The following is a 25,808-nucleotide window of genomic DNA, read 5'->3' as shown; positions in this document are numbered from 1 at the left end:
TCGTACACAATAAAATAAACACACAGCTCTTATTACCTGTCATCAAGACGAAATTAGTACCTATTCTACCATGAAACTTGTGGCAAAACACTATCATTTTGCTTTGATTCTGTAAATAGATGAAGAAGGAATAATAAACACAAGTTAAAGAATAATTATTGTTAGATCGCATAGATAGAACAATGATGTAAGATATATAGACTGGTATACAGCTCTTCTATATAAAACTGTAGATTACACTATATAGTGATTTTATACTGGAAACTTAACTAGTAATTAAAATAAAATATGTAAGTGATTGTAGTAATTATTCTGCAAGTGTATATAATTGTTATGTATCACACCATAAATACTGTGTCGTAAGAGTCTGGATAAAGTCTGAATTGTGGTGCTTCTGAATTGTTACTGAGTTTTATTCTGAAAAGAGACGTGATAATGGTTGGTAATTAAAAGTATGTAGTGGTATTGTATGTGTTTATATACAAATTACATGAATATTAAAGATCGTGCTACAGCTTTTCAGCAAAAACTACCTTGGATTACATCTAAAATGTGGTGTTTCTGGATAAAGATAGTGCCTAATAAGCATCGAATATCCCAACACAATCCTCAGTAGGCCTATGAATGTAATTTTGTATAATGGGTAGATGTGAAATTACTCTATATCATTGGACTGCAATGTGGACTGTAATCTAGTGAGCACAGATAAATCGTGTTATTAAAACTTCATCACTTACCCTAAGCTACTTGACAGAACCAGAGAATTTTATTGATTTTAGACAATTGCTTACTATTAGAGCTATAATTAAAGGTTTGTGAATAATCTCAACTCATAGAATTCAAGTTGATTAACAGAAGAACAATGTGATATAGAGCTATACAGAAGTGATGTACGATAGTTAAGAGTAGGCTACTGTTCTTAAAGTGATTAACTAAACAGAGGTGCTCTACAGAAGGTGTGACCACTTCATGACTGGATTTGTCAACTCGGCAGACCTTTCGAAAGTCCACATATTGCTGATAATGATTATTTGGTAATATCTGACTTGCAAGAAGTGCTGTACGTACTAGAAACTTGAAATTAAGCTGTTATTTAGAGCATTCCTACATTACTATGGATGATAAATCCCATCCTAGATATTGTAATGGTAATAAAGATGTCAATATTGCTGTTTTAGGCAAGAAAGGTGTTGGGAAATCAGGTAATTATTTTCTATATGTATTTTTTGCATGTACAGACGATTGATAATGCTTCCTTAAGGCTATATCTGTAGCACAATCATGCCAGTTATCGTACATGATGGAATTTATGCCTCCAATGACTTCGGTTTTCTGGTTAAATTCAGTTGTCGTCACATCCTCGGGTTTTGGAATTAAAGTGGAAATTAATAAATTTTTGTAAAGGACCTGTACGGTATCTCATTCTGAAAGATGGTAGCCATAATCATTTCTTACCGGAATGCTGAAAAGGATTTTATTATTTTATTTTATATATTTATAATTATTTAATGTACAATAACCGAAAAATCATTGAAATTAGACATTTGAGGTCTGCAAATTTAATCGCAATTGGTGTGTATTAATCCTGTATGATTTTCTGCTTCATGAATGAAAACCAGTTTGTTTTCTGGCTGTCGCAGTCTTAGGACATCCCCTCCTTTCTTTCATGATTTTTCTTAGTTTCATTGCTCTGATGCTCTGATCTTGGACAGATTCTCTCTAGAGTCCCCAGAAAAAAGATTTCATAGTAGGTCAAATCTTATTTTGACTGAATGACCTGTTTTTGTGATGAGATAAGGAACATCATACTGAGAATAATTTAGATTTCAGATAACATAATACATCATTCACATTTGACCTAATTGTATACTCAACATCGAATCTAATTGTTCTTCGGGCACTATACACAAGTTAATTGAAAAGTCGTTCTTACTATTGTTGATGCAAAACTTCATTGGCAGCAACAGATAGCTTCGTTTATACGTTTAGGCCAATTAGTTCTAAACACTAAACTAGGATTATGATTAGATGAAGTTTATAGTGTGTGAGAGAAACAAAACAGATTTGAAAATCCAAAACAGGCCCGTAGCCAGACTTGATTGTTCGGAGGCCCAAAAATCCAAAAATCCAAAATTTATAAATAGCATCAACAAATTCAACAACCCACCGGATAGCCACCACAATGCATTGATAACCCATCAACCCCATCTGCATTAGACGACATAGGACATGAATAACCAACAGATTTTAAAGGTTTCTAGGTATATAATGATTGTGGAAGAATATAGTTCTCTAGACTAATAAAGTCTAAGATTACCAGATATTCCTGGCATGTATAGTACCATAATAACAGTGGTATTCATTATTCAAACTAAAATAAAAGACCATTGACTAGCTCTCCCGTCCTATTAGAAACATATTACCGAAAATTGTTGGCTATCGTACAAAGTCACTTTCTAAATATATTTCTGTGATTATGGATTTATAATGGTGTTTTTGATAAGTGTATTGGTTTACTTTGATATTTACAATGTACTAAAGGTCTACTTGTGTGCAGTGCTGGTTCTTGTTTGGATACTCCCCTACAGAAAAATAGTTCGTTTACCCAATTGTAAAGCAATTTCTATTTTATTCAAGAAGTGGCAGCATCTAATCAGACTTTGTTAAAATAAGAAATCAATGTTTCTTCACCACTTGTCAACCTCAATAAAACTAAAATAGTAAGTCGGTCAACAGATCAAGTTAATGTGAGGTTTCTTTGCATTCAATGGATTCAATTTCCAATCTCGACTGCGGTGTTTAACACCCTGTCACGGACTTCACTGTCAGGATACAGTCTATTTCCAGAATAAGTTGTGTATGACCCAGGGATATAGGCTAATTAGTGTTCTTGTTCCTATACAGTTCATTCTTCAAATTAACCAAAATGGTAATACAGAAATAGCGACTATCTGGGAGCGAAGCTACATCTTGTAAATCATCTCGTCTTTTTTTAAAAAAAACTATAGTAGTGTTGTATGTAGTGTCTATCCTGGTCTGTAACTGGCAAACTTGGACCCTTGACTCTCAAGGGAAATACACAAGCATTTGTGTTAAGATGTTGGTGGCTGTAACTGTAACCGCATATCTGCCACATTAAATTTCTGGTACCCGCGCTCATAACTTTACTAATACATGTCTAGATACACACTTACCCTGCAACATCTGCAAAACATTCTTTATATGTGAAAAAAGTGAGCAATGCTTCAGTTCTTATGAAAAACGAATCTGGAAATCAGAAATACTTTAACATCAAATGCTAGTGATATCAGAAGACACCTAGAGATATTGTAAACATTGATTGATAAAAATTCTCTTTGCCTGCCATTTGTTCAACTGTGTTTCTGTCTAGTCAGTTGATAGAAAAGGAATACAGACACCTGATATAACATATTTGATTCAGAAATATAGAGGTGATGTAATCTTACTGCAATAACCCATTCAGCTGTACAAACACTTACCCGGGGTTCCGTAATCTTTGAGACAGAGTCTAGGAATCTAAAAATACTTTGTGTTTTGTAAAACTATATAATCATGACTTAACGGAATATGGATGAACAAGTCTATATACTTATAGATCGAACCAAGCATACATCCAGATTATCAAAGCATGTTAGTTAGATAAATCTTAATCTTAATAAGTCTGAGCTCCTGAAGTATATTAGTGTACTGATGGTAGGTTACTCTTTGGTCATCGATGACCTTGACAAATACCAACACCTAGAAACTTAGTTTTTCTTCTCTCTCACCTTTTTCGCCTTTCGAACGCTATTAGGTCATACTCGGGTAAAGGACTTCTTTACGAAACTATTTAGTATTGTATATTTGTATTGGGTTCGTCTGATATCATGGGTTATTAAATGATTCGCTTACATACCTTTGTCCATATTCCCTGGAATGTGTTTTTGCGCATTTGAATGCATTTGACATAACCTTCAAGAATTAAATTGTATTAAAATAACTAACATAATAGGCAACCACAATAAACAATAGTATAAACATGTGATTCAAATAAACAATTTAACTTATTATTTATTTTGGTTGGCTTTCATTCCATGAGACCATATAAAATATTACGTTATCGTATTTTTCATCATGCTACATCGTCTTAATCAACAGGAGCTTATTGTAATGACCATGGGTGATTTTAACCTTGAATATATGTAAATAGTCTTCAGAAGTACTGAAATATGAGAGAATCCCATAATTCCTTTAAAAATACTTCAATCTGGGAATTTTACGCACTATTTCTTTTCTTTTATATCAGAGAGCATCTTGAAATAACGAGTCGTCATTTTAAGATTTATGAACTTTGGCATGTGGCATGTTCGGAACAGTTTTGTTTCTTCCTTAGATTGAATTGGTCTTTATGCCCCTTTTAGTGCTATTAACATCGCTTAAAGTAGGCCTATTGGTAAATAACATATCACATATAACTGCTTCTACACATTCAAAGGAAAGTGAACTGAGGATTAGCTAGTGTAGCATGTTGACATCAACTGACTTTGATAGACGGATGTACGATAAGGAGAATGAAATTATAACTTATTATCGGAAATCAATTAAAATATAACTAAAGGTCAGAATTAAGTGTTTTATTTACAAGTTCGTCAAACGTTTTGTAATCTGAGAAACTGTATCTTCGTTAGATTTTGAGGACATTTTATCATATATCAACAGAGTTGATTTGGAAAAAAATCATAAAAAGTCTTTGTGTCCTTCAAGTCATTTTATCATGCATAAAGCTGTCGTTGTAAATTTCTTGCGCGATCAGCCGAAGAAGAGCCTGGGGTTTGTAAGGACTGTTTTTTCGGACTAACCTATTTAAAACAAAGTTTTAAGTTCAAGTTACACAATGACAACCAATGAGTAGGTCTATCATTTCTAGGAAAATACTTATAGGTAAATAGAAACTAGCACAAAATAATAGGTATAAATAATTGTACAGAATTGTCTCCCTTCAAATTTAGAGATTTTTTTTTTGTAATTTATAAAATATTGTCTCCCTTGAACTTTATATTTTGGTTTGGCGCTTTTTCTAGTAAATATTATGAAATGACATTCACTAACTATAAAGGTGTCTTAGTTGGGCCCTTACATACAAATTCCTAACAATCTATCAAACATAAGATTAAAAAATACGGATAATTTTTAATTTGGTTATAATTGCAGCTTTAATAGTACGATATTTGACAAGAAGATTTATTGGTGATTATGATCCTGAAATGAGTAAGTATATTACTAGGCCTATAGCCTACATACATTAAAGTTGGATTTACCCACAATAAATCTATATCTAGCTGTTTGCGATAGGTAGATATAATGACAACCATTTATGAGATGATGTGATGTAGGCCAAGTGAGACTTTAGATATTAATACAATAAAACGACTTTACAGAGAAGAACAATATAAACTTTTGATATGATGGATCTTTCACGTGTATTTTTGAGTGCTTAGCGAGATTCAAACGTTTAGAATCCATATAAGGCATCTTCACAATGTCAAGCTGTTACAGTTAGGCCTACGGAAAAAGTCTAATAGCCTAGCATAATTGGGTAGGGGCCTTATCGCAAAAATCTGACCTTAGCAGAAAGTCTATAAACCATAAAACGTAATGTATAACCTAGTCTTTCTGTCAATGGCGCTGATTCAGTATCGAAAAATGAAATCTGCAATTCCCCAAACTATGGGGAGGAGTACCCACCCCTGGAACTATATTCAATCTTTATCAGCTATTGCCTACCCCCACCCCACCCCATGGCACATTGGGCTGGTTACGGGTCTGATCACTGCATTCCATAAGTGAGTGTCAAGGAATAAGACGGTTTCTATCCTTTTAGATGGTATATTTAAACATAATACAGTTATAGATGGTAAGCAGGTCGCCATTCATATAATGGATACAGTATGGAATGACAATGTAAGTGCTCTTTTACTTTTGAGACGTTGTTGCTTTCATTATAAAGACATTTGCCTTAAAGATCGACTAAGAGCATTTCGTCGTAACCGCCACAATCGAACAATAATCAACTACTAACAACTGTGATCGATTGGGTCGACGCAAATGGAAAAGTTTCAAGGCAGCAACAACTAACGTTTAAAAATATTGTGACCTACTATAATTGTTTTCAATTTGTTACCAAAAAAAATTCAACACGAATTACTTCCCTTGAAAGGTAAAATTCATGGAAATATTACAGTAGGCCTATTACAAACAATGTCAATACTTTGATTTCTTTTATACGAACACAGAGGCGGGGCATTAGTGAATTAGTCAATTTATCGATCGCTTTAGACTGTAGCCTCTGGCATCCTGTCCAACTTAACTACGCAAAGGTGCGAAGATTGGCACAGAACGTCTGGTTGTCAGAGACTAATTAGACTGCAAAATTTACATGATAAATCTGTATTTTCTTATGCTTTATAATATGCAACATATAGCAAAATGTAGTTATTTTCGATTTCAGCCCAAAAAGATTGACGTACGCAAAGAAAACCCAATAGTTTGGGCTGATGGTTTCTTGTTGGTGTATTCTGTAACAGATAGAGAAAGTTTTATAACCGTACAAGAACTGGTGGGTAATCTTAGACTGGAGAGAGGTGATGACAGAATTCCAATCTTACTTGTTGGTAATAAATGTGATCTTATTCACATGAGACAAGTCACACTACAGGAGTGTGAGGAGTGGACTTTAGACCACAATTCTTTCATGTGTGAAGTTTCTGCCAGTGAGGATGTGGAACTTGTAGAAGAAGCATTCCATTCCTTATACAGACAAATTAAAAATCTCAATAAAAAGAGAGAAAAGTTGTCCTGGATAATGCAGAGACCAGCCGTTTCTGCAAAATTAAATATAAGACAATCATTGCGCAATCTTGCTGCTAAAAATTGGCGTTCACGTACATCTACCATGTAAAGGTAAAAAAGACTAAACCGATGCAGCCTCTATCATCCAGTCAATACACAGCTGCGACGAAAAAAAAAAAAAACAGAAGTCTAGGTGTCAGCCCCTTTATATATTTCATTGTACATTCCATAAAAAAAAAAAAAAAAAGTTCTAATAAAGATGTCTCACGTATACAAATAACATCCAAAATCCATGACTCTTTAGTCACGTATTTAGTGTCATCGAGATGAGAATACCTCTCATTCGGAACCCGACCGCTTTGAATCCGAGAATATACTAATGAATGCAACAGAGAAGCATACAATTGTTATCAGATGATCTCCGATTGAATCCTCACTATTCAAAAATCTCCGGGACATTTCATTTTAACCCCGGGGTTATTTATCACAGGTTTAACAAATATAAAATCTTATTCAATGGTCGCCGACTTCAGAACCTCTTGAAAAAAGAGAAAAACGATAGTATGTCAAAAGTCAGTTTCGAAGTCTCAAGTCTAGCTCACTGGTTGAAACGATTCTTGGACAAGTTGCAGCCCAGCAAAATACTCATAGGTTTATAAATCAGATCAAAGACTTTCCTCTAACACTTCACGTTAGAAAGCAGATGCGTATTGGGTGAGTAATAAAATAAAATATTAAAACTAATTTATTTTCAAAGTACAAGTGGTTTAATATTGGATGGTTTGGAACGAACAACTGCACCCAGGAAATTCTCAACTGAAAGAAAACAAGGTAGTATAACTATGGAGTTAAAAATGGTTATAGTATTTATTGTACACGGCAAAAACGGATTAGGCCTAAATACATACAAGTTGGGCGACGGATCATACAGCGTTGTTTTCAGCTTCACTTTCGAACTACGGAAGACAGAATGGTCACCAAGTTTCTTTAAAGAAACAAGGCAATAATCTCGACTAAACTGATGTGTAAATTGTTTAAAAGTTAGAATTCAATGAAAGTTAGAAATGATTACCTGCTGATCTCTTCTTTTTGCTGGCTATGGAACAAGAATCCTGAAAATAATATTTTAGGGTGTTAGATTGCGGTAGCTCTTGAGAGCATTGTGTTGATTTCCTTTTAAGTACCTACATTTAAATTCATTGATATTTTCTCAATGGCTCAGACTAGAGGCAGCCATTTCAGACTAGGACCGACAAGGCTAACATCGGTTGTTGTAAAAAAAAAAAAAAAAAAAAACCACCCTCTGCTTGAATCTGCATGGAGTAGGGCGATACCGACGTTCCGACTATGAAGTAACAGACATTTAATATCAGAGTGTTACCCACAGAATTCTTTAGCTTACCCCATCGCAGTTACTTTCACAAAGAGTAAATACACATTCAAATTGTATCTTGGCTTCATCTTCAAATTCGATGGCTTCAAAATAAGGGCTCTGTGTAGATAAACCATCTGTGGTAAATCCAGAGTCCTTGGGAAGAATTAAACCAGTACCACATCTGTAAACAGCAAATGGGTTCATATTAAAATTCAGAATACTGTGGTAATTTAAGTTACCAAGAAAAAACGAGAAAACTATTTGTCATGTTAATTCGTAATATACCCGTTTAAAATAAAGATATTCACCCGGCTCTTAATATAGGTAGTCTTTGGCTGGTGGACGGATTAATAGCATCACAGGCGGTTGGTCTCAATCCAACTTCAGAATCTGCAACAGAAATTTTAAAAAGTTTAAAATCAAGTTGGAAGGTAATTTCAAATCAGTATTGGTCAGAATAAAGGATGTAGTTTGGTTTTAAGTTTGCAATGAAGGAGAAAATCCATATTGATAAAAGGGATATTTTAAATGAACAAGTCAACCTACCGGTTGCATCGGTAGTAGCTCCAATATAAACCTTGCACCCTCTAATGATGTCCCCGGTGACGACCTCATCTCGTACATTGTAAACATCCAATGCTATAATGGATGCAGCCTTCGCTCCAGCATCAACTCGTAATTCAACTGGAGCATAAAATCCTCTTACGACAGTTACAGCTTCAGTTTCCTCTTTACCATTTTGATCGAATGTACAGGTCAGAGTGTAGAATTGAGGAGATTGTTGAATAGTGCTACCGACTAACCCGTAAGCCACACTCACATCGGCTGTGTATATGGAACTTTTATCTCGATTCTGAAATATGCCATTAAACTTCACAAAGAGTGTATAAGAAAAAAAAAAAATCTTTACACCTTTTGTTGTATAAACGGGAGGTGCTTAGTTGTGCTATAACCAGGTTTAAATGTGCATAACCCGATTTACCGTGGAAATGTATAGAGAGAAAAAGCCCGGCAGCTTTGATTTTAAATGAAAACATTTTGCAGTACAGTAACAATTAACAGTATGAAATATTCAACCTTCAGACATACTTTTGAACTTTGAGGCGATACTGTAAAATATTACCAAGTTCTCCAAATCTGCAATTGTGGACTGACATGGGTGACAATATACGCCTCCCATTTAATTTGGGCATATAAAAATAGTATTCATGATATCGGTTAACTCATGAAAACTGCATTGTATTGGGTATTGTTCCGAAGGAAAAGCATGCAAAGATGAAGAGCAGTGATGCCCGTTTAAAACAAATGAGAGAATCGTTTTTGAGAATAATAACACTGACCGTAAATTGACAGTCATCTGTAGAAATAGTTGTATAGCTACCATTTATGATGTAATTGGCACCATCAGTAGAGAGGACAGTCTTTTTGCCATTTTCACAAAACGCCTCAACTTCCAGTGCCAAATCAGAAACCACTACAATTTTCGGAATTGCAGTCGAAGTCGCTCCACATTCTACTTTCACTAAAAAAAAAAAAAAAAAAAAAAGGCTTATCAAACATGCCAGGTGGGGTTTATATAGTGCTAAATTGAAGTCTGACCGACTTGCCAAAATCTGTATCTAATGTGAAGCAATTTCAAATGCCTGAAATGGTGAAGAGATCTTTGCAAAAACGTCAGTATTTTCTAGTAGTTTCGGGAAAGTTATGTAAAAAGGGCAATGTCTTACCGTCTAATATAAAACCCGAGGGTACAGTAGTTGCTACAGTCATGCTTATAGTCTACAATGTTAAGTAAAGGAGGTAAATGATACATTAGTGAACCATCAAGAGTTTTAAAATAGTGTCGAGGTGCATTCATGCAAGACACGGTGATCATTTAAAATAAGAATGCCTTTAAGATTTTGCAAAAGTCGGCAGCAAAATATCTTGTAATGAGTGCATGCCTCAACTATAGGTGGGTTGGTGCCCCTTCGAGATTGTTTTAACATATGCTCTCCTGAATTTTATTTACGGCCGTGGGTCCTCCCCTTTCCCGTTGGGTGAAGGGGCCCCGTGGACTTGTCAACCAGCAATAAACAACTTACCGCACAAAAGACAAAAACCAAGAGAGAAAAGCGTGAACAGGCAATATTCTCCATGGTGCTCTACAAAAGAGATTTAGTGTGTACACATTTTAATAAGTCACAGAGAAACTCGATGGTTTACATTTAAAACAAAATCATTTTGATTCTCTCACTCAATCTAAAGTAAACAACATAATACAAACAGACATACTTACATCTCAGTGTCACTGGTACGAGTTCAACAAATGACTGATGAAATTAACCGAATCTCCCGCTATTTTATAGGGACACTGCATGATTTGCACGTGGGTTTTCTTACTTGTTAGGGCGCAGTTCGCTCTGTTCACTTTTATCTATTACATGTATACTTTATGTAGTCCGAATTTTCTTAATCCTTCAAGCATGATCATACATTTTGTCAGCAAATGTAATATTTCACGATTTGAATTCATCCCGTTACCGGAATATTGTAACTTCATTTTTACTGGTATAAATAAAAGTCCTGCTCAGAAATATACATATAATTCAGATTGAAGAATATAATGCGCCACAAATGTTATTGTATTTTTGTCATGATTTCATTCATATTTTTAAAAAAAATTCTTCCCGGTAAAACCTTCTATATAATTGAGTTATTTTCTGGCAGCGTTGGGAATCAATGAGCATAACAATGTGTTATTTGGTGTTCACTACAGGCAGTGGCGGATTTCGGATCTGTTGGGCCGTAGGCAAACGAACGGTGGAGGGCTTAATTTCTCATTTTCGGGAGGGGGCATGATGTGATTACAATTTTATGGCAGGAAGTTTGCGATCTTTTTTTTTCAAGAACAGATCAATCAGCTCATCAGCATCAACCGTTTACACGATATCGGCATCCAAAATCATTAGGCTCAAACAATTTAGTCGATTCTCACACATCACGCTCCTAGAAGACAATTTTCGATAGGCCTGCGGAAATTTATTAACTGTTTGATCATTTCTACTGTTTCAAAATTTGTCAAAGGCCGAATTTTCCATGGGCCGAATGGCAGCTGCCTAGTTTGCCTATGACTACACGGTATTCATTAAAAAAAAAAAACCTATACTATCCCGTATGTTAAAATAAATTATCTACGAACTTTTAATATGAAATAAATCTGCACGCTTAGTGCAGACTCAGACTTGATCAGGCCCGTAATTGCGAATTGACAAATGACGATCTGAGCTTGAAGGCGTTGTGCCTTTTTTGTGTGCTGAAAAATCATATGTAAAAGAGTAATTTTGTACTTTAAAAAGGTTATCTTATCCGCTTATGGAGCTAATTTTTGCAAACGTTTCATATTATTCGATGACAGATATTGCTTTTATTAAAACACGTACATTTCACGCCATTAGCAGCGTAGACCCTGTTTTAGTAAGTAGTCCTCTATAAAAATCAGTGATACAGTAAGGAATATCATAGGATGTTTTTTATGTGGAAGATGGCATGTCTCATCAAGTTAGGTACCATAATAATATATAGGCACAGATTATAGAACAACAATCACTGGTTGAAGTTTTATGCAACGTTTCGACGTGTTTCCCCCGTCGTCATCAGGCACTGGCGAGAAACTATTGAGGATATCCTCTAAAAAGAGAAAGTCTTGGATCCCTGTAAGTACATGTAGTAATAGAATACCTACGGAATCCCATATGGCTTTCTCTTAGTGATTCAGAAAATGCTTACAATGGTTTTACACAATTCATCAACACCCTTTGCTATGAAAGGCTTTTCGTGGTTAATAACGAGACGCTTCCCAAAAAGCTGCCAAATTCGAATTTCGCCATGACCTGGGCATACCCTAATCTCAATATTCTCGTCAATGAAAAAAGAATAATAGACATAATACGGGCTTATTCTGTCTTTTATCCTTTTAATTGATGTTTCATAATGTAGACAAATACAATTTTTCACACGGTGAATTTATGTACACACACAAAGCTGGAGATGTGATGATTCATCTTGCAATATGTGCTTTCACTTGGTCAGTGATTGAGGTTACGGAGATGGAAATGCTTCTAATGGTCTACACGATTTATCAAAGCTTGTGCATTAAAGACTTTTCATAGTTAAAAACAAGTCACAGGTTGCCTATCTTCGTTTTCCCCAAAGCTGCTAAACAGTAATACATAAATTCAAAATGCTCAATGATCGGAAATCTCAATATTCTCCCCAATGAACAAAACATCTGCAAATAAACCAACAAAGATAACATAAAAAAGGTTTAATGTGGCAGCACACAAAATAACTATTACAAAAAACTAGGGTAGGGGGCGAGAAAAAATAGTTAAAATTAAAAAAAAACATAAGGAAAAACCTGTTAATTTCATATTATTTTACCATTATTGATGGAAAAAAATCTCTAAAAATAATCTGACAGATATTAAGACTTACTAGGGTGTTTGGATTAACTAGACACCCGACTGGATTAAGTCCTACCTATAGTGACCGCATGATCCCTGTCTTTTCCAAATTTCTAGAATACTTAGCTTCATGTGTCATGAAATCTTCCCAAGTATCAAAATTCATAGGTCAAAATTTGATCTGGCTTTACTAGATAATTTAAGCTTGATTTCATTTTATTCTTCAAAATCACACTGTTAGTTATTGTTTATCAGGTCAAAATGATTAATAATTTGTTCTAATTTTATTTACTAGTATTGTGAAAACATTAAATAAAATAAAAATTTTATGCATACAGCTCATAATAGAGGTAAATTAAGTTACTTTACTGTATTTGACTTCAGATTGTTTTTTATACTAATGACCTTTTGTTGTGTTTCATGGAATAATCAATTTAAAACCTGACATAATTAGGACCAATGTCAAGGAATTGTTTCCAGTAAATCTAGATTCCCAATAAATAGAGGCTAATTTACAGCAAAATAATTCTTTTAATTGTAAGAAAACATGCAATTAATAACAATGATTTTATTATGTGTGCCTCTAAAATTACAGGAAATAATTCCTTGTCCATATCAAATATTTGAGCTAATAATAGAATTAACAATGTGTACAGATCTATTTAACCCTTTATAGGCAGCTAATCTATAGCTCCAATTTGTTTCACAATCAATTGGGTAATAAAATAAATTTTGTACATATTTTACATCAATTTGACTATATACAAGATAAAATACAAATACATTTACAAGATTATACAATGTATTTACAAATACAATTCATTTCAACAAACTGTTTATTCATTCAACAATTTCTGATTTGTAACTGGGAATATCAAGGTCTATTCTATGTTTTTAAGTTGGTAGTTCTATAAGTGTCAAGAAACCTTTATTATGTCCACTAAATTATTATATTGAATTTGTTATTAACTCTGTATCTCACCAAATGTGATCAAGTGTGAACATATTCTATGTATTAAAGGTGTTACAATAACAAAATAGTTTCATTGTTAAATTAGTGCTCAATAGATCAGCTTAGACTTATAGCAATATAAAAATATTAAACCAGAACCTGAATCATGTTTCACAAGCTTTGCAATCTTCAGAAAACTGACCTATTTTCCACATATTTCAGGTTCTGTATTAATATTTCTATTTCTATTAGGTGTTATAAATATTTTTGTAACTTTTTTTAAAGGTTTAAATATAGAATAAGCCTTGGCATTATAAAAATACGAGCATCATATGCATCAGTTTGTTAAAATATAGAATGTACCAAGGGAAAGCTAATGAGATTGCAGGGATACCAATAAAATAAGCCTCTATTAATTTGTTCTACATCAAAAAAATAATAATATATACCAGCCAGAAAATAATTATCAAGCATTTCACATGTATATAACAAAAACAACACACAAAACTTAAAAAACAAACCGGTTAAAATACATTTGGCCATTCAGGTATAAATTGACTAGAATGTCTGGAACTGTGATATTTTGGCAGAATACCTTGTTTTTGTTTCTGTAAGTTGTATAGTGATATCATAAGGGAATGTCTGATAGAAAATCAATATAGTCAAAATCCTTCTCAAATCCTTGGTAAATTTTTTAGTGTGTTACTACAAAAAATATAGTTTAATAAATCATCTCAATATATTGGCCTAATAATGGGGTGTTTAAAGTCAATAGCTAGATCAAGGGATCAAAAAGAATTTCAAAGAAAATTCATAAAAAAATCATTATACAGCATAATTTAGCATAAATGATTGCATAAAAGTAAATGACAAATAGCACACAATCAATAAAGCACTTTGGAAATTGCGTTACATTTTGGTGAAGGAAAAGTAAATGTGACCTAAAAAAAAAACATTACTCCTGTCCTTTGTAGAACTGTCAGTATTTTAAAAACTGTATTCAGAAAAAAATTATTTTCTTTTTATCTTAAAAGGGATTGTACAGAGGTTTTATAAATTAGTTATGTGTATTAGAACATATTGCTTTGCACCAATCCAATTTTTGGTCAGTTGTCTAAAGTTCCTTCAACTAAGAAATGCTTGGCTTATAATATCTTAGGGCCTTTGCAATAGTGAAGTCATAAACGCTCAGTTTCAGTGGAATTACAATTATCCCTGATACACATAACACTTTAATGAAGCCTCTTTAAAATTCCTTAAATACTGGAACCATGCACCTTATTCTACCTCCATCAGACAAAAAAAAAAAAGCTCTCAATCGCAAGGCAAGGTTCACATTAAAGGATGACTTAAGTAAGGCTTAACTTATTTAACAATATCACAACCAACTTTTACAGGTAAAAGCATTGAAAAGAGTTTCTCTTCCTAATTAGAAAGAGCAAGTAATAAAGATTCTAATTCCATTCAAACTGTCAGATAGCTTTCATTCAGAAACTAACTCGTAAGCTTTAAATCTAGTTGAAGCTGAGAAGCTAATTTCTACTCTTCTACTGTCACACATTAACAGTATAATAATATAAATAGATAAAAATATGATACCACTATCACATCATCTATATAACCTAGAAAAATCTCTTAATGTATGTGATGTTTGTTTCAATGACTCAGAGCTGAAATATACAAAGAAAGTTATATAGCCTTCATCAGATATAATACAATGAAACTGATCATGTTGAGGCCTCGATAATTTTATAAGACAATTTGATTGGCTCATTGACACGAAACAGTTGAACTTATCATCTTTAATACAGTAATCAGATTCAAGTGTATCGAGTAACCATCTGTTGGTCATCAGGAATTTTGTTGCAAATTTCAGTCAAGATGGCTGGTTAGAACATTGAGGTTAAATTTTTCATGAAGCTCAGCTCCAAAACTAAGTCATCGAACAATGGTGAGAATTCAATGAAACAAAGCCACTGAACAGGAGTTAAAAGTTTATAAGAATACTCTAGTCTACCTGTCATAATGAGATAACATACAGGGTCTGTGTTTAAAAAACAACAATTATTACCTTGTTAAAGCTTTATGAAAATCTGTTAATTGTTTATGAGTTGCCGTGACAGCATTACCATTACTTTCTGTTGGCAAAGCTTTTAATGTTGTTTCTAATAATACACAAAATGTCTGAAAAATACAACAATTATATTAGATAAATACTGGAAAATACAACATATGTATTACATAATGTCTAAAAATACAGAATATTATTGTTCATGTAAAACATTACAAATATACTTATCCAGAAACAAATTTGACTTAAATAGTTTGTACAAACATCTGAATCTTATCTAAAAATTTCATGCTATTAACTTATCAAATAAATTAGGATTGATTTGAGTAACAGCTTTGTATAGATATAAATAATTGTTTTTCTCAAATCAAGATGCATTTTAATGTATGCCATTTCTGCTTTTAGATCATATATAGGATTATTATGTGCTCCTCGCTTCTATATGTCGTTCAAATCTTACAAATATAGGAAACAAGTCACTTTGGTATAATTTAGAATTAAACATTCATCTCAATAGCATTATTAGAGTGTAAGGGCAATTTAACCAGGCCACTATCAGGATTCAGAGTTTTTCCCTAACAAAATAAGACATGATTTATTCCTACTTACTGGTCTATCAAATAACAATAATTCATGTACCACATCAGCTACATCTGTCACCATATAAGTAGGTAAACAATAAATACAGGCATTAATTATAGCATGAACTAAAGCTTGTCCATGATTACATAATAACTGTTTGATTAGACTATGACGTAATTCAAAATCTTCTCGATCCTGAAATTATGACAAATATTACATAAATATTGGAAGTCATAAACATTTGTTTACAGTCGAAATAAAAAAGATTTCAAGGCATTAGTAGCTACCATCAAATTTTGATTATAGAGGCCAAAGTACATTTTCAAGATATACCTAGCCCACTGGATGTTGGTTATTGCAGAGTACCGAAGTACTGTTCACACAGTTTCCACTGAAAGAGCTTACATTAGTATTGGGAGTTCCATCAGTGATGTAACCCATTAGGGTATTTAATAAACCCTAAAACCTGGTTGTGACAGAGAACTTGACTTTACTAAAGAAAGTGCGTAAACTTACTTCTTTTTCTCTACTGTATTTTATAAAATCTGTTAAAAATTTCATCACTGAAGCATTAGCATCTTTATGATCTAATGAACATGCTGCTATAGCACAACATAATAATGGTTTACACATAGCACTCTGTAAGAATGGTACTGGACATCGTTGTATAAACCTAAAACACGCAAAGTAAATCGATATACAAATGGTCTAAAAGATAAAACACAAATGACAACAAAGTCAAGATGAAATAGAAAAATAATAATGAAAGGAAATGATCATACCTTAAACATAGTCTAAATAAATCATCTACTGTATCAGGATGATTTCTTAAACCATTGTGTTCTTCTAGTATTTTAAATGTAGGACCACAGAATGCCTGGAAATTTCAGAAAATTTCTCATATATCATACACATAAATACATGCTTGAGTTCAATAATACTATAGAGTTTTAGTCATGACAAAACTGTATGTTTTTATAGCACTTTTTGGTTTATGTCTGTTCAATTTGCTTACTCATATACATATATTTGAAGTTTAAATTCAAATGTTGATAACATATTAGCAGTTATCACTGTATGACATGCAAATAAACACTAATTATGCACTAAGCTATTATATATATTCATAGGTGTTAAGATATGCATAATACTACTTTCAATAGATAGGAAATGACTATGAATGAGTGAGTCAACCCAGGGTAACTTAATATCAAGAGGTATTTACCTGTAGCATGTCTAATAAACCAGGAACACAGCCAGCTTCACTGCCATATTCATCTGTTAAAATACTTCCTAAATACAGGAAACATGAGTGTTGATGTACTTGGTATAACTGTACCATCTACAACATAAATATTAATTATCTACATGAAACAACCATTTTTTACATGGAAAATAACTTAACTTCACAAGGATCCTTTCTACAGTCATCCCTCTTGGTATTGATCTCTGCCAAATTATTTTTTCCCATTTACAACTGGGTTAACAAGAATAATGAGGAAGGGTCATCAGACTTTCATATGCCAGATTAAAACTCTTGATGACCATTTGAAGTAACCAAGCAAATGGTGTCATTTTAAGTTTCTTTCACCAACTGTGCTACTGAACAAGGTATAAAAAGTCAATATATTACCTGTGTGACTAAAGGTGTTAATAAGGTAGCGGAATTCTTGCCTAAACATCTTATAGCAAATCTAATACACCTACAACATCGTTCAGTTATTCTTACATCACTCTGATATTTATTACAGGCTTGTGATAATACTACCCATACCTAAAATCAAAAATCACAAATCACATAAGTGAACAATATCAAATGGTACAAAGTTGCAAATATATGGTGCAAAATGATGCATGATGGTACAAAGTTGCAAATATATGGTGCAAAATGATGCATGATGGTACAAAGTTGCAAAAATATCGTTCACAATGATGCATGATGGTACAAAGAGGACATTTATGGTGCAAAAAGATACATGATGGTACAAAGAGGACATCTATGGTGCAAAATGATGCATTATGGTACAAAAAGGACATCTATGGTGCAAAATGATGCATGATGGTAAAAGAGGACATCTATGGTGCGAAGAGACACATCAGTGGTACAAGGTGACACCTGAAAAGTATAAAATGACACACGCATGGTACAAAGTGGCATCTGAATGAAGTAAATAGTTTCAAGGTTAAAGAAAAGATTTTGAAATCCTCACCTCTTGTATAACAGCTTGACATGGATGGACTTGACCATTCGTTACTGTTGGATTGGTGTATCTACAAACATAAAATATTGTTATGTTGGTTGTTTAAGGATTGCTAAATTTATGTACATTATAACTAAAACATATTTCATATTATAACTTAAGTTGAAGAGCTTAACAAATATAAACAATTCAATATCAGTAGTTCCTTAAATGATCAGCTTACCTAAATATAGCCGCTAATCTATCTAACCATACAGTAGGATCATTATCTGCCCCTTGTTTTACAGGACCACTTTCTTCATTTATCAACTACAAAATATCAAGCAATAATAGAGTTCTTTAGTTTGATAATAACATATAATGACTAACATACAATTAGCACTGTTTAACAAGTTCTCTCTGAAGAACATATGAATGAAATCTCAGTTATTGGTTAATGCTGTTATTGACGTCATTTTTCAACAGATAAGCTTCAAGAATAGTCCAATCTTGAACTTCACATCTGTTACATTCACTGTAATAGATTTATCAACATAGCAACACTTTCAGAGAATACATATTGCTCATAATGTTATTTTGGTAGTTTTCTATTAATCTTAATTTCTTAATATTTCAATCTATTATAATATCAACTTGTCACTTACTTTATTTAACTGTGTAATTTGAAATGAAGTTAATGTACGTAACCCATCAGCTATACTAGAATGAGGTAACCTGGCTAATATTGATGCTGTACCTAAAAATCAACATTTTAATATGTCACATACAATATCAACATACATTATTGTGCCTAGTATTCAAACAAGGTTGTATTTCAGATTCTAAAAATCTGATTTCCTGTCAAATGTCTGTGGTTTCAAAACAAATATGTCTCCCATTACACATAATCAGGCTAGAAAAACTCATTTATTAATGTATAAATCAATGCTTAGGTTCATATACTCAGGATTCCACCATCATGTTCTACAAGTGAACAACTCTAAATTCCTTTCTGCAATCTGCAGTTAGTTATGACCTTGAAACAGCCAATGTTCAGTTCAATGCTAATTCACTTGATTTTTTACATTTTATTTTTGCCGATATTGCAATAAAGAGATCAAATATCACAAGTTCCTACCTTTAAGTAAACCAATAGCAGCATCAGATGAGAGATTGAAGGTGTCCATTGCTTGTATAATTTGAACTAAACCTTGAAAATGATCTGTTAGATGGTCTCGACACTGTATAGAAATACTCTGTAAAGCATTGGCTGCAGCTGATGCTAAAGTTGGTTGTTGTAATCCTGCTAGTAAAAACCTCAATACTGGATCTAGAAATAAACAAAGATAAAATAATATAAGATATGGCATAGACAATTGGTTTTTGTTTGAAGTAGTAGTTTTATAATATTACAAAATAATTCTTATAACATCAGGCTGAAATTAAGTCAGTTGTTTGAAGATCGCAAAGCGTAAAACTCTGAGTAAATCATGATTCAAGTTTAATATTTTAACATAATTCTTCTATCATATATATTGAGAATATTCTTATCTAATTCATCTACTCTCTTTTCAGAAAATTAAAACACAAATATTTTCAGATATCAAGTAATTTCAGCTTTAAAACAATCAGCAAACTGTTTTAATTCCATAAGCCACAGAAAATAAATAACACTACAGATATGCTAGTAATTTTCCACTTAAAATCAATATACTGACCTAAATACTGTGGGTTGCGTTCTATCCATTCACATAATTCCCCTATTAACTGTAAACTAGTATATCGTACGGCTATATGAACTGTATCAGGTAGATTTAATATACATTCCAATACTTTAGGTACTATTTCTTTTTCTTCACTACAATAGTCAAATCATTATATGAGCATGCTTTCATTAATTAACAATGTCAGCCAATTCAAAATGTCATTTACAAAATTATTTAAAAGATAAGAATTTTTTAAAATTCGTTCATAGCTTATCCATCCTGTCCAATGAAACTTCACATTATGACATACTGTTGATATGAACAGTTATAAAAATATGTAATCTTAACTTACGGTAAAATATTTTTTGCTACAGCTGTCATAACAAACAGAGAAGCTTCAGATGTCTCCCATGATGGATTACCTGTCTGGTTGCTAGACATTTGTAAACTTGAAAACATCTGAAATCATGAGACATACCTCTTACAATTTAATGGTATTTATAGGTAAAGAAACACAGTGCAATAAGAGAAATTTTGGCAAAATGCATAGAATTTAGCATAAAACTGCAAGGTTTTTCATCTCAAGTGAAAGATTAGACTGGTACTAGTTAACATCTCTAATCTACATCTGTTGTTAATCTTTTAACTTTCAGGCTAGGCATCGTAGCTCCAGTACTATAGCAAAAGAATAAAATATAAGCTATACCTGACTAAAACATGGTGTTGAACCAACAATAAAAGCAACATCTTTAATTAATTCAGAGACTCGTAATCTAAATTCACCAAAATCTCCTGTATCATCTGGTATAGTATCCTACAATTATCACAATTCAATTATTAGTTGATGAAGTCCTTGGGTAGTATTCAAATGAACCCAATCAGAAGTGTAGTTCAACTAAAGCTTGTATAAACAGTCAGCTTCTTTTCCAACAACATCTTGCATATAGTTCATAAAGGGATATAGTGTTCTAAGTATTTGCTAATCCTGTTAATCAAGTTCAGTTTCAGCGTCCTGTATCTTTTTCAACATTGAAATATGACGTCTGGTTAATTATTTTATCAAAAGAATGAAATTTAAAGACTCTTCAAGTATCCAAACCACTATTTAATTTTTACTCTGCTCATAGATTTTTCCTAATGTACAAACAAAATAAACTTTTTACTTTAAAACTTATCAAGCCATCCAAAATATGATTTATAATGAAAAAGACGTACATGATCTGGATCTAGTTGACAATGTCGAGATAAAGCAACTATTAATCTCTGTACATAAGGTTTATATAATTCATTTAACCCCACATCATTCTTCTGATACATCTCTTCTGAAAGTCTGTACCAAAAATTAAACGTTATCTCTGCTACCTCATATAGATGATGTCCAATACAAGTTAATATTAGTTCTAATATTCTAAAATCACCTAGTCCCTGAAATAAATGGAGTAAATTTTAGACTATATATATAGCAAGATTGCCAGTCAGAGCCCCTGTTTCATATAAACATTATGATAAATTGCATTAGATTTAATATTTCTCTGTAAAATTCCAGGATTACTATAAAGTGATAAGGTAACAAAGGCCAACACAGCAGTTTTAGGTATCCATGGTATATCACAGCATGCAATGTTTTCAACAATAAAGAGTTCTTAATTCAAGTCATAATCAATATCATGTCATATCATATGGACATATTGCCTGTATTTATCAGGTTAATAAACTAACTATATACCTGATTAGGTGATGAGACTATAGCATTTAAAAAGGCTTCAGCTAACTCAGTAAAAACTCGACAATAATTGATTGATCTGCAAATAACAATAACAAATATTCAATACTCATTTATACTTTTAATATCACCAAGTCTACATTTATATGTAATAAAAAGCTTACGAGTGAAATTAACGAAAGTTTTCACAAAACTGAAATAATAGTTACTAATGGCATCAATCTTCATTATTTATTCAAAAATTGTGAAATTAACCTACTTATCAGAATCTTCATCAGCTACAGATAGATGATATCCTTCTGTTAATGTTAATACACCTTCTAATAAAGCCTGGGCTAGACTTGGGTTCTTCTGAATATCCTGAAAGCCAAGTTGATCATCATGTAATGAACTGAATCTTTTTATATTTCTCTATCAGGAGCTTTGACAAAGTTGGTCGTGCACATGATCTTCAGGAATCAGGCGTCTGCAGCTTAATCATAGTTCTTAACATTAAAAAAATGTGAGGGTCATAACTTAAGTCATCATTCCTTATTATTATTGAGCAACAATATGTAAATTGTGTATGCTTCTTGTTTGCTTCCTGGTGCAAAATTTAAGTTCATTCTTACCTCTATGCTATATAGAGCTGTACATAGACAATCTGCAGCTGCTTCATGTAAATGTGAAGGTGTTTCTCTCTTTTTCTGAAAAATACAACACTTAAATTTAATGATCAATGGACATTTCTGGATAAAAAAAGGATGATTATATGCTATTTTACCTTGGATTTGAAAACTCAAATTTAACAACAGCTCATTGATTTGATGATATTCATGCATACTCACCAGTGCTTCAAAAGGTGCTTGTAATAATGGTGTATTTATGATAGCATCTTGAGATATAGCACCAACACTGAACCAGCTACCTATAACACGTAATATTCTAGCTTGCATCCGGGTATCTTCTCCACTTGATTCAGCACATACACCCTACAATACATTAGTAACATAAGTAAGCTATCATATAAATTTCACTGGGATTTAAATCTTTTGAAGTCCATAGAGATTTATCCCTTTCATATATAGAACAACTAACATCGATGAAATAGAATTAGTGCAGCACATTTAAATATCAGAATGATAGATACATGCCATAAGGTAGAAAAGAATTACCAATGGATAAAAATGTAAAACCTACCAATAATTGTAAAACTACTGGACATGCTGCAATTAATTCATTGATTACTTCTTGTCTTCTATTAGCTCCTAATCTTAATGATCTACTGTTTATCTAAAATACCAAATGCTAGAAAATTAATTCAAACTCTACCCATTCAAGGTTGATATTGTTAAAAATAATCATTTGAAGTCTGAAATAATTCCCTGTGAGGGAGGTTTCAAAAAATATTAAATTATATAAACCTTACGACATACCTCTTCAGGTAAAACTGTTAAAACTTCTAATAAAAATGATCTCTGTTGAGGATTTGATCCAAATCTGAAAGAAAGTCAATACAGTTAATGAAGTTAAAGACAAAACAGTTTGGTTTCTTATCCTGAAGGTAGAGGTCGTTATAAATAATAAAACATGTAGTATAACAAGCTGATAAATTAAAACAATGATTGATATTCTTACTTTTGAATTATTTCTACAACACCACCTTTCCATGTGGGAATCTGTAATATCAAATCTGCTAACGCTAAACTTAACTGAAAAAAAAACAATTTAATTCATTCCACATACACACATTGGTGAAAAATGGCATTGGAACAACTCTCGTAAGCACTGAATCATTCTCACACCCGAGGATATGAACCCATGACAACCAATCGACTAGTAGAGAAAAATCCAGTTTGATTGTTCAGATTCACATAAATATGTCCATTTTTAAAAGTGTAAAGAAGAAGAAAGATTAATAGAAGAGCTAACTGACCTGTGTAACTATAACTGGAGGAGTTTCTGGTGTTATCTTACTAGCATGTTCCATTAAAGATTCTCTTAAAGACTGAAAACAAAGAACACAATAAGAGACAAAGTTTTTAATGATTCAAAAGAGGTTCCATTTTTTATCACTAAAATTCTCTGACTAATAGCTCTCTTAATTAAAACATTTCAAAGACTAGATCTCTACTTGGTGATCTATAACTTATAAGACCATGTGTTCAAGAATCTGTAAAGTAAAAACTGGCTGTGTGAATTTGGGGCAAATTTATAGCCTAACTGAATACATAGCTTACCTGGTGGGAATTCACAGGTAGTTCATGAAAGGCATATTGTATCTGAAACAAACAAGACAACTAATTACAACTGTATGAGATCATAAGAGAACTTCAATATATCGATAAACTTCAAACTGAAATTGCTGAATCATTACAATGTTTTCTTATCAACATTTAATTCAAAATCTGAATATGGTTAATTTACTCAATTTTAAGAAAAAATAAAGTTGTTTGTTCAGACATTTATCAGAACACTACCTTTGTTCTCATAGTCTGGGCAGCAAAGTAACAGGATTCTAGACTTTTATTACATCTTAATAGCTGATCAGCAATCTGCCAAGCAAACACCTGAAAAGAAAAGCATAAAATGACAGTATCTAAAATAGTGAATGTTGGTTAAAGTACAGTCAAGTAACCTAATTTCGTGCATCCGTGGAAATGATAAATAATTTACATTACCTCCGCATTTACATGTTTTGATAAACATGGGTTACCTCTACCACATCAACTTTTCCAATCGTTTCAAATCAATGTCAAATTTATCAACTATTTCTAACATATACAAATTGTATCATGTTATTTGTTATTACCAAATGTCACCATTTTTCATCTGCAAAATTTCCTTCAAATTCCCACCTGTACTCTGAATTCCAAGCGTCGTCTGCAAAATATATTCCAGTGAACGAAGTGACAATTTGCGGATTCCATGTCCCAGAAAAATTCTATGGAACACAATGAGGGCCATATTCTTATGTTGTTTCAATGAATTTTAGCAATAAATTACTCATGCATTTACTTATCTTATTTTGTCAGTCACTAACTTAATTTATTTGAAAATCATTGTTCTCTGAAGGAATTGTCAATAGTTATAATGACTTTATAGTAAAGATAAATACTAAGAAGTGATAATTATACCACTGGGTATCCATACAATCTGTATTTCATGACTTTTTTATACACCAAACATTGTACACAAAATAGGTTACCCATTTTACAGCCGTTTCTGTTTTTTTAATTTTGACGAAATTTGATGTTGAATCATTATATGCACAATTATAGGTTACACCACTGTACACCAAAAGTTTTGTATCTTAAGCACTACTTATATGGTTAATTCCACAGATCCCTTGAAGCAATGAACATTTAGTAACAATAATGACATGCAATTCGTAAAAGTCTCAAACGAACAAATTGTCCACCTCTGATACCAGTCCCATGTATTTGAACCTAACCAAACAAATTTTCTGCACTAGTTTGGCCCCATGCAGCTACCTTTTTTGCATGATCTTATTTATTACCCTTAATTGGCCCTTTGTCTCTCATGCTTTTGACATGGAAAACAATTATTTGTGACTTAGACTAATAAGTGGTGAAATTAAAATTGATATGCTTGCCATGAGAATAACAAAACAATTTGCCAACTTGGAATATTTATTGGATTGGTAATTGGATTGATTGCCATTGGAATTTAGTTCGACCTACCGATTTTTGTAGTTCTCCAAGCCAAACTGATGCCTTTTCTTTCCCGGTCGTATCTGGGTTATTATACAAAGCTTGGAGAGCCTGGCAAACAGTTTCTAGGGTTGGAGCTTGCTCCATTTTTTGTGGTTTCTTACTCTAAAAAGTTTAAAAAGTCATGAAACTTTTCAGCCATGAAAACCGGAAGTGTAAAGTTGCTCGTACCGCAGTAAATCGGCTACATTAAAAAAACATTTCAGATTCAC

General features: G+C 32.6%; 3 protein-coding genes across 3 annotated transcripts; 1 reads left to right on the top strand and 2 right to left on the bottom strand.

Annotated features, from left to right (window-relative positions):
• Positions 1-1,156: 1,156 nt before the first annotated feature.
• On the top strand, positions 1,157-6,850 carry LOTGIDRAFT_75364 (hypothetical protein; the record flags this gene model as incomplete). The annotated part of the gene is made up of 4 exons (XM_009061697.1): positions 1,157-1,202; positions 5,212-5,268; positions 5,882-5,965; positions 6,546-6,850. Coding segments are annotated over 4 exons (492 nt in total), but the record flags the coding sequence as incomplete, so codon positions are not given.
• Positions 6,851-7,561: 711 nt separating this feature from the next.
• Positions 7,562-10,533, bottom strand: LOTGIDRAFT_229196 (hypothetical protein). Its single transcript, XM_009062124.1, has 9 exons — positions 10,503-10,533; positions 10,309-10,368; positions 9,952-10,003; positions 9,565-9,746; positions 8,771-9,077; positions 8,533-8,614; positions 8,252-8,405; positions 7,922-7,961; positions 7,562-7,665 (listed from the first exon to the last, which is right to left on the bottom strand). Exons 2-9 carry the CDS (start codon positions 10,360-10,362, stop codon positions 7,601-7,603), a joined length of 936 nt encoding a protein of 311 aa, XP_009060372.1. The 5' UTR covers positions 10,363-10,368; positions 10,503-10,533; the 3' UTR covers positions 7,562-7,600.
• Positions 10,534-15,230: 4,697 nt separating this feature from the next.
• LOTGIDRAFT_177445 (hypothetical protein) lies at positions 15,231-25,683 on the bottom strand (the record flags this gene model as incomplete). Its single annotated transcript, XM_009062123.1, has 26 exons — positions 15,231-15,291; positions 15,693-15,805; positions 16,302-16,469; positions 16,791-16,947; positions 17,057-17,151; positions 17,500-17,616; positions 17,908-18,048; positions 18,485-18,545; positions 18,699-18,784; positions 19,120-19,211; positions 19,593-19,784; positions 20,173-20,312; positions 20,513-20,586; positions 20,867-20,974; positions 21,376-21,585; positions 21,887-21,962; positions 22,143-22,243; positions 22,495-22,569; positions 22,711-22,854; positions 23,063-23,155; positions 23,299-23,362; positions 23,501-23,574; positions 23,799-23,870; positions 24,103-24,144; positions 24,343-24,432; positions 25,567-25,683. 26 exons carry the CDS (start codon positions 25,681-25,683, stop codon positions 15,231-15,233), a joined length of 2,763 nt encoding a protein of 920 aa, XP_009060371.1.
• Between the last annotated feature and the right edge of the window lie 125 nt (positions 25,684-25,808).

This window comes from Lottia gigantea, assembly GCF_000327385.1.
Source record: "Lottia gigantea unplaced genomic scaffold LOTGIsca_5, whole genome shotgun sequence".
Taxonomy (NCBI): Eukaryota; Metazoa; Mollusca; class Gastropoda; family Lottiidae; genus Lottia; species Lottia gigantea.
The sequence above is the reverse complement of the archived record's forward strand: the minus strand, read 5'-3'. Positions and strand labels throughout refer to the sequence as shown.

Bases quoted from the DNA above. Each gene is read 5' to 3' on its own strand.
- LOTGIDRAFT_229196 (XM_009062124.1), bottom strand. From the start codon at position 10,362: ATGGAGAATATTGCCTGTTCACGCTTTTCTCTCTTGGTTTTTGTCTTT. The intron at 7,962-8,251 runs GTAAGCTAAAGA...TATTATTTTCAG, and splicing joins GTGAAAGTAACTGCGATGGG to GATTCTTGTTCCATAGCCAG. The intron at 7,666-7,921 runs GTAATCATTTCT...GTTTTCTTTCAG, and splicing joins CAAAAAGAAGAGATCAGCAG to TTGAGAATTTCCTGGGTGCA.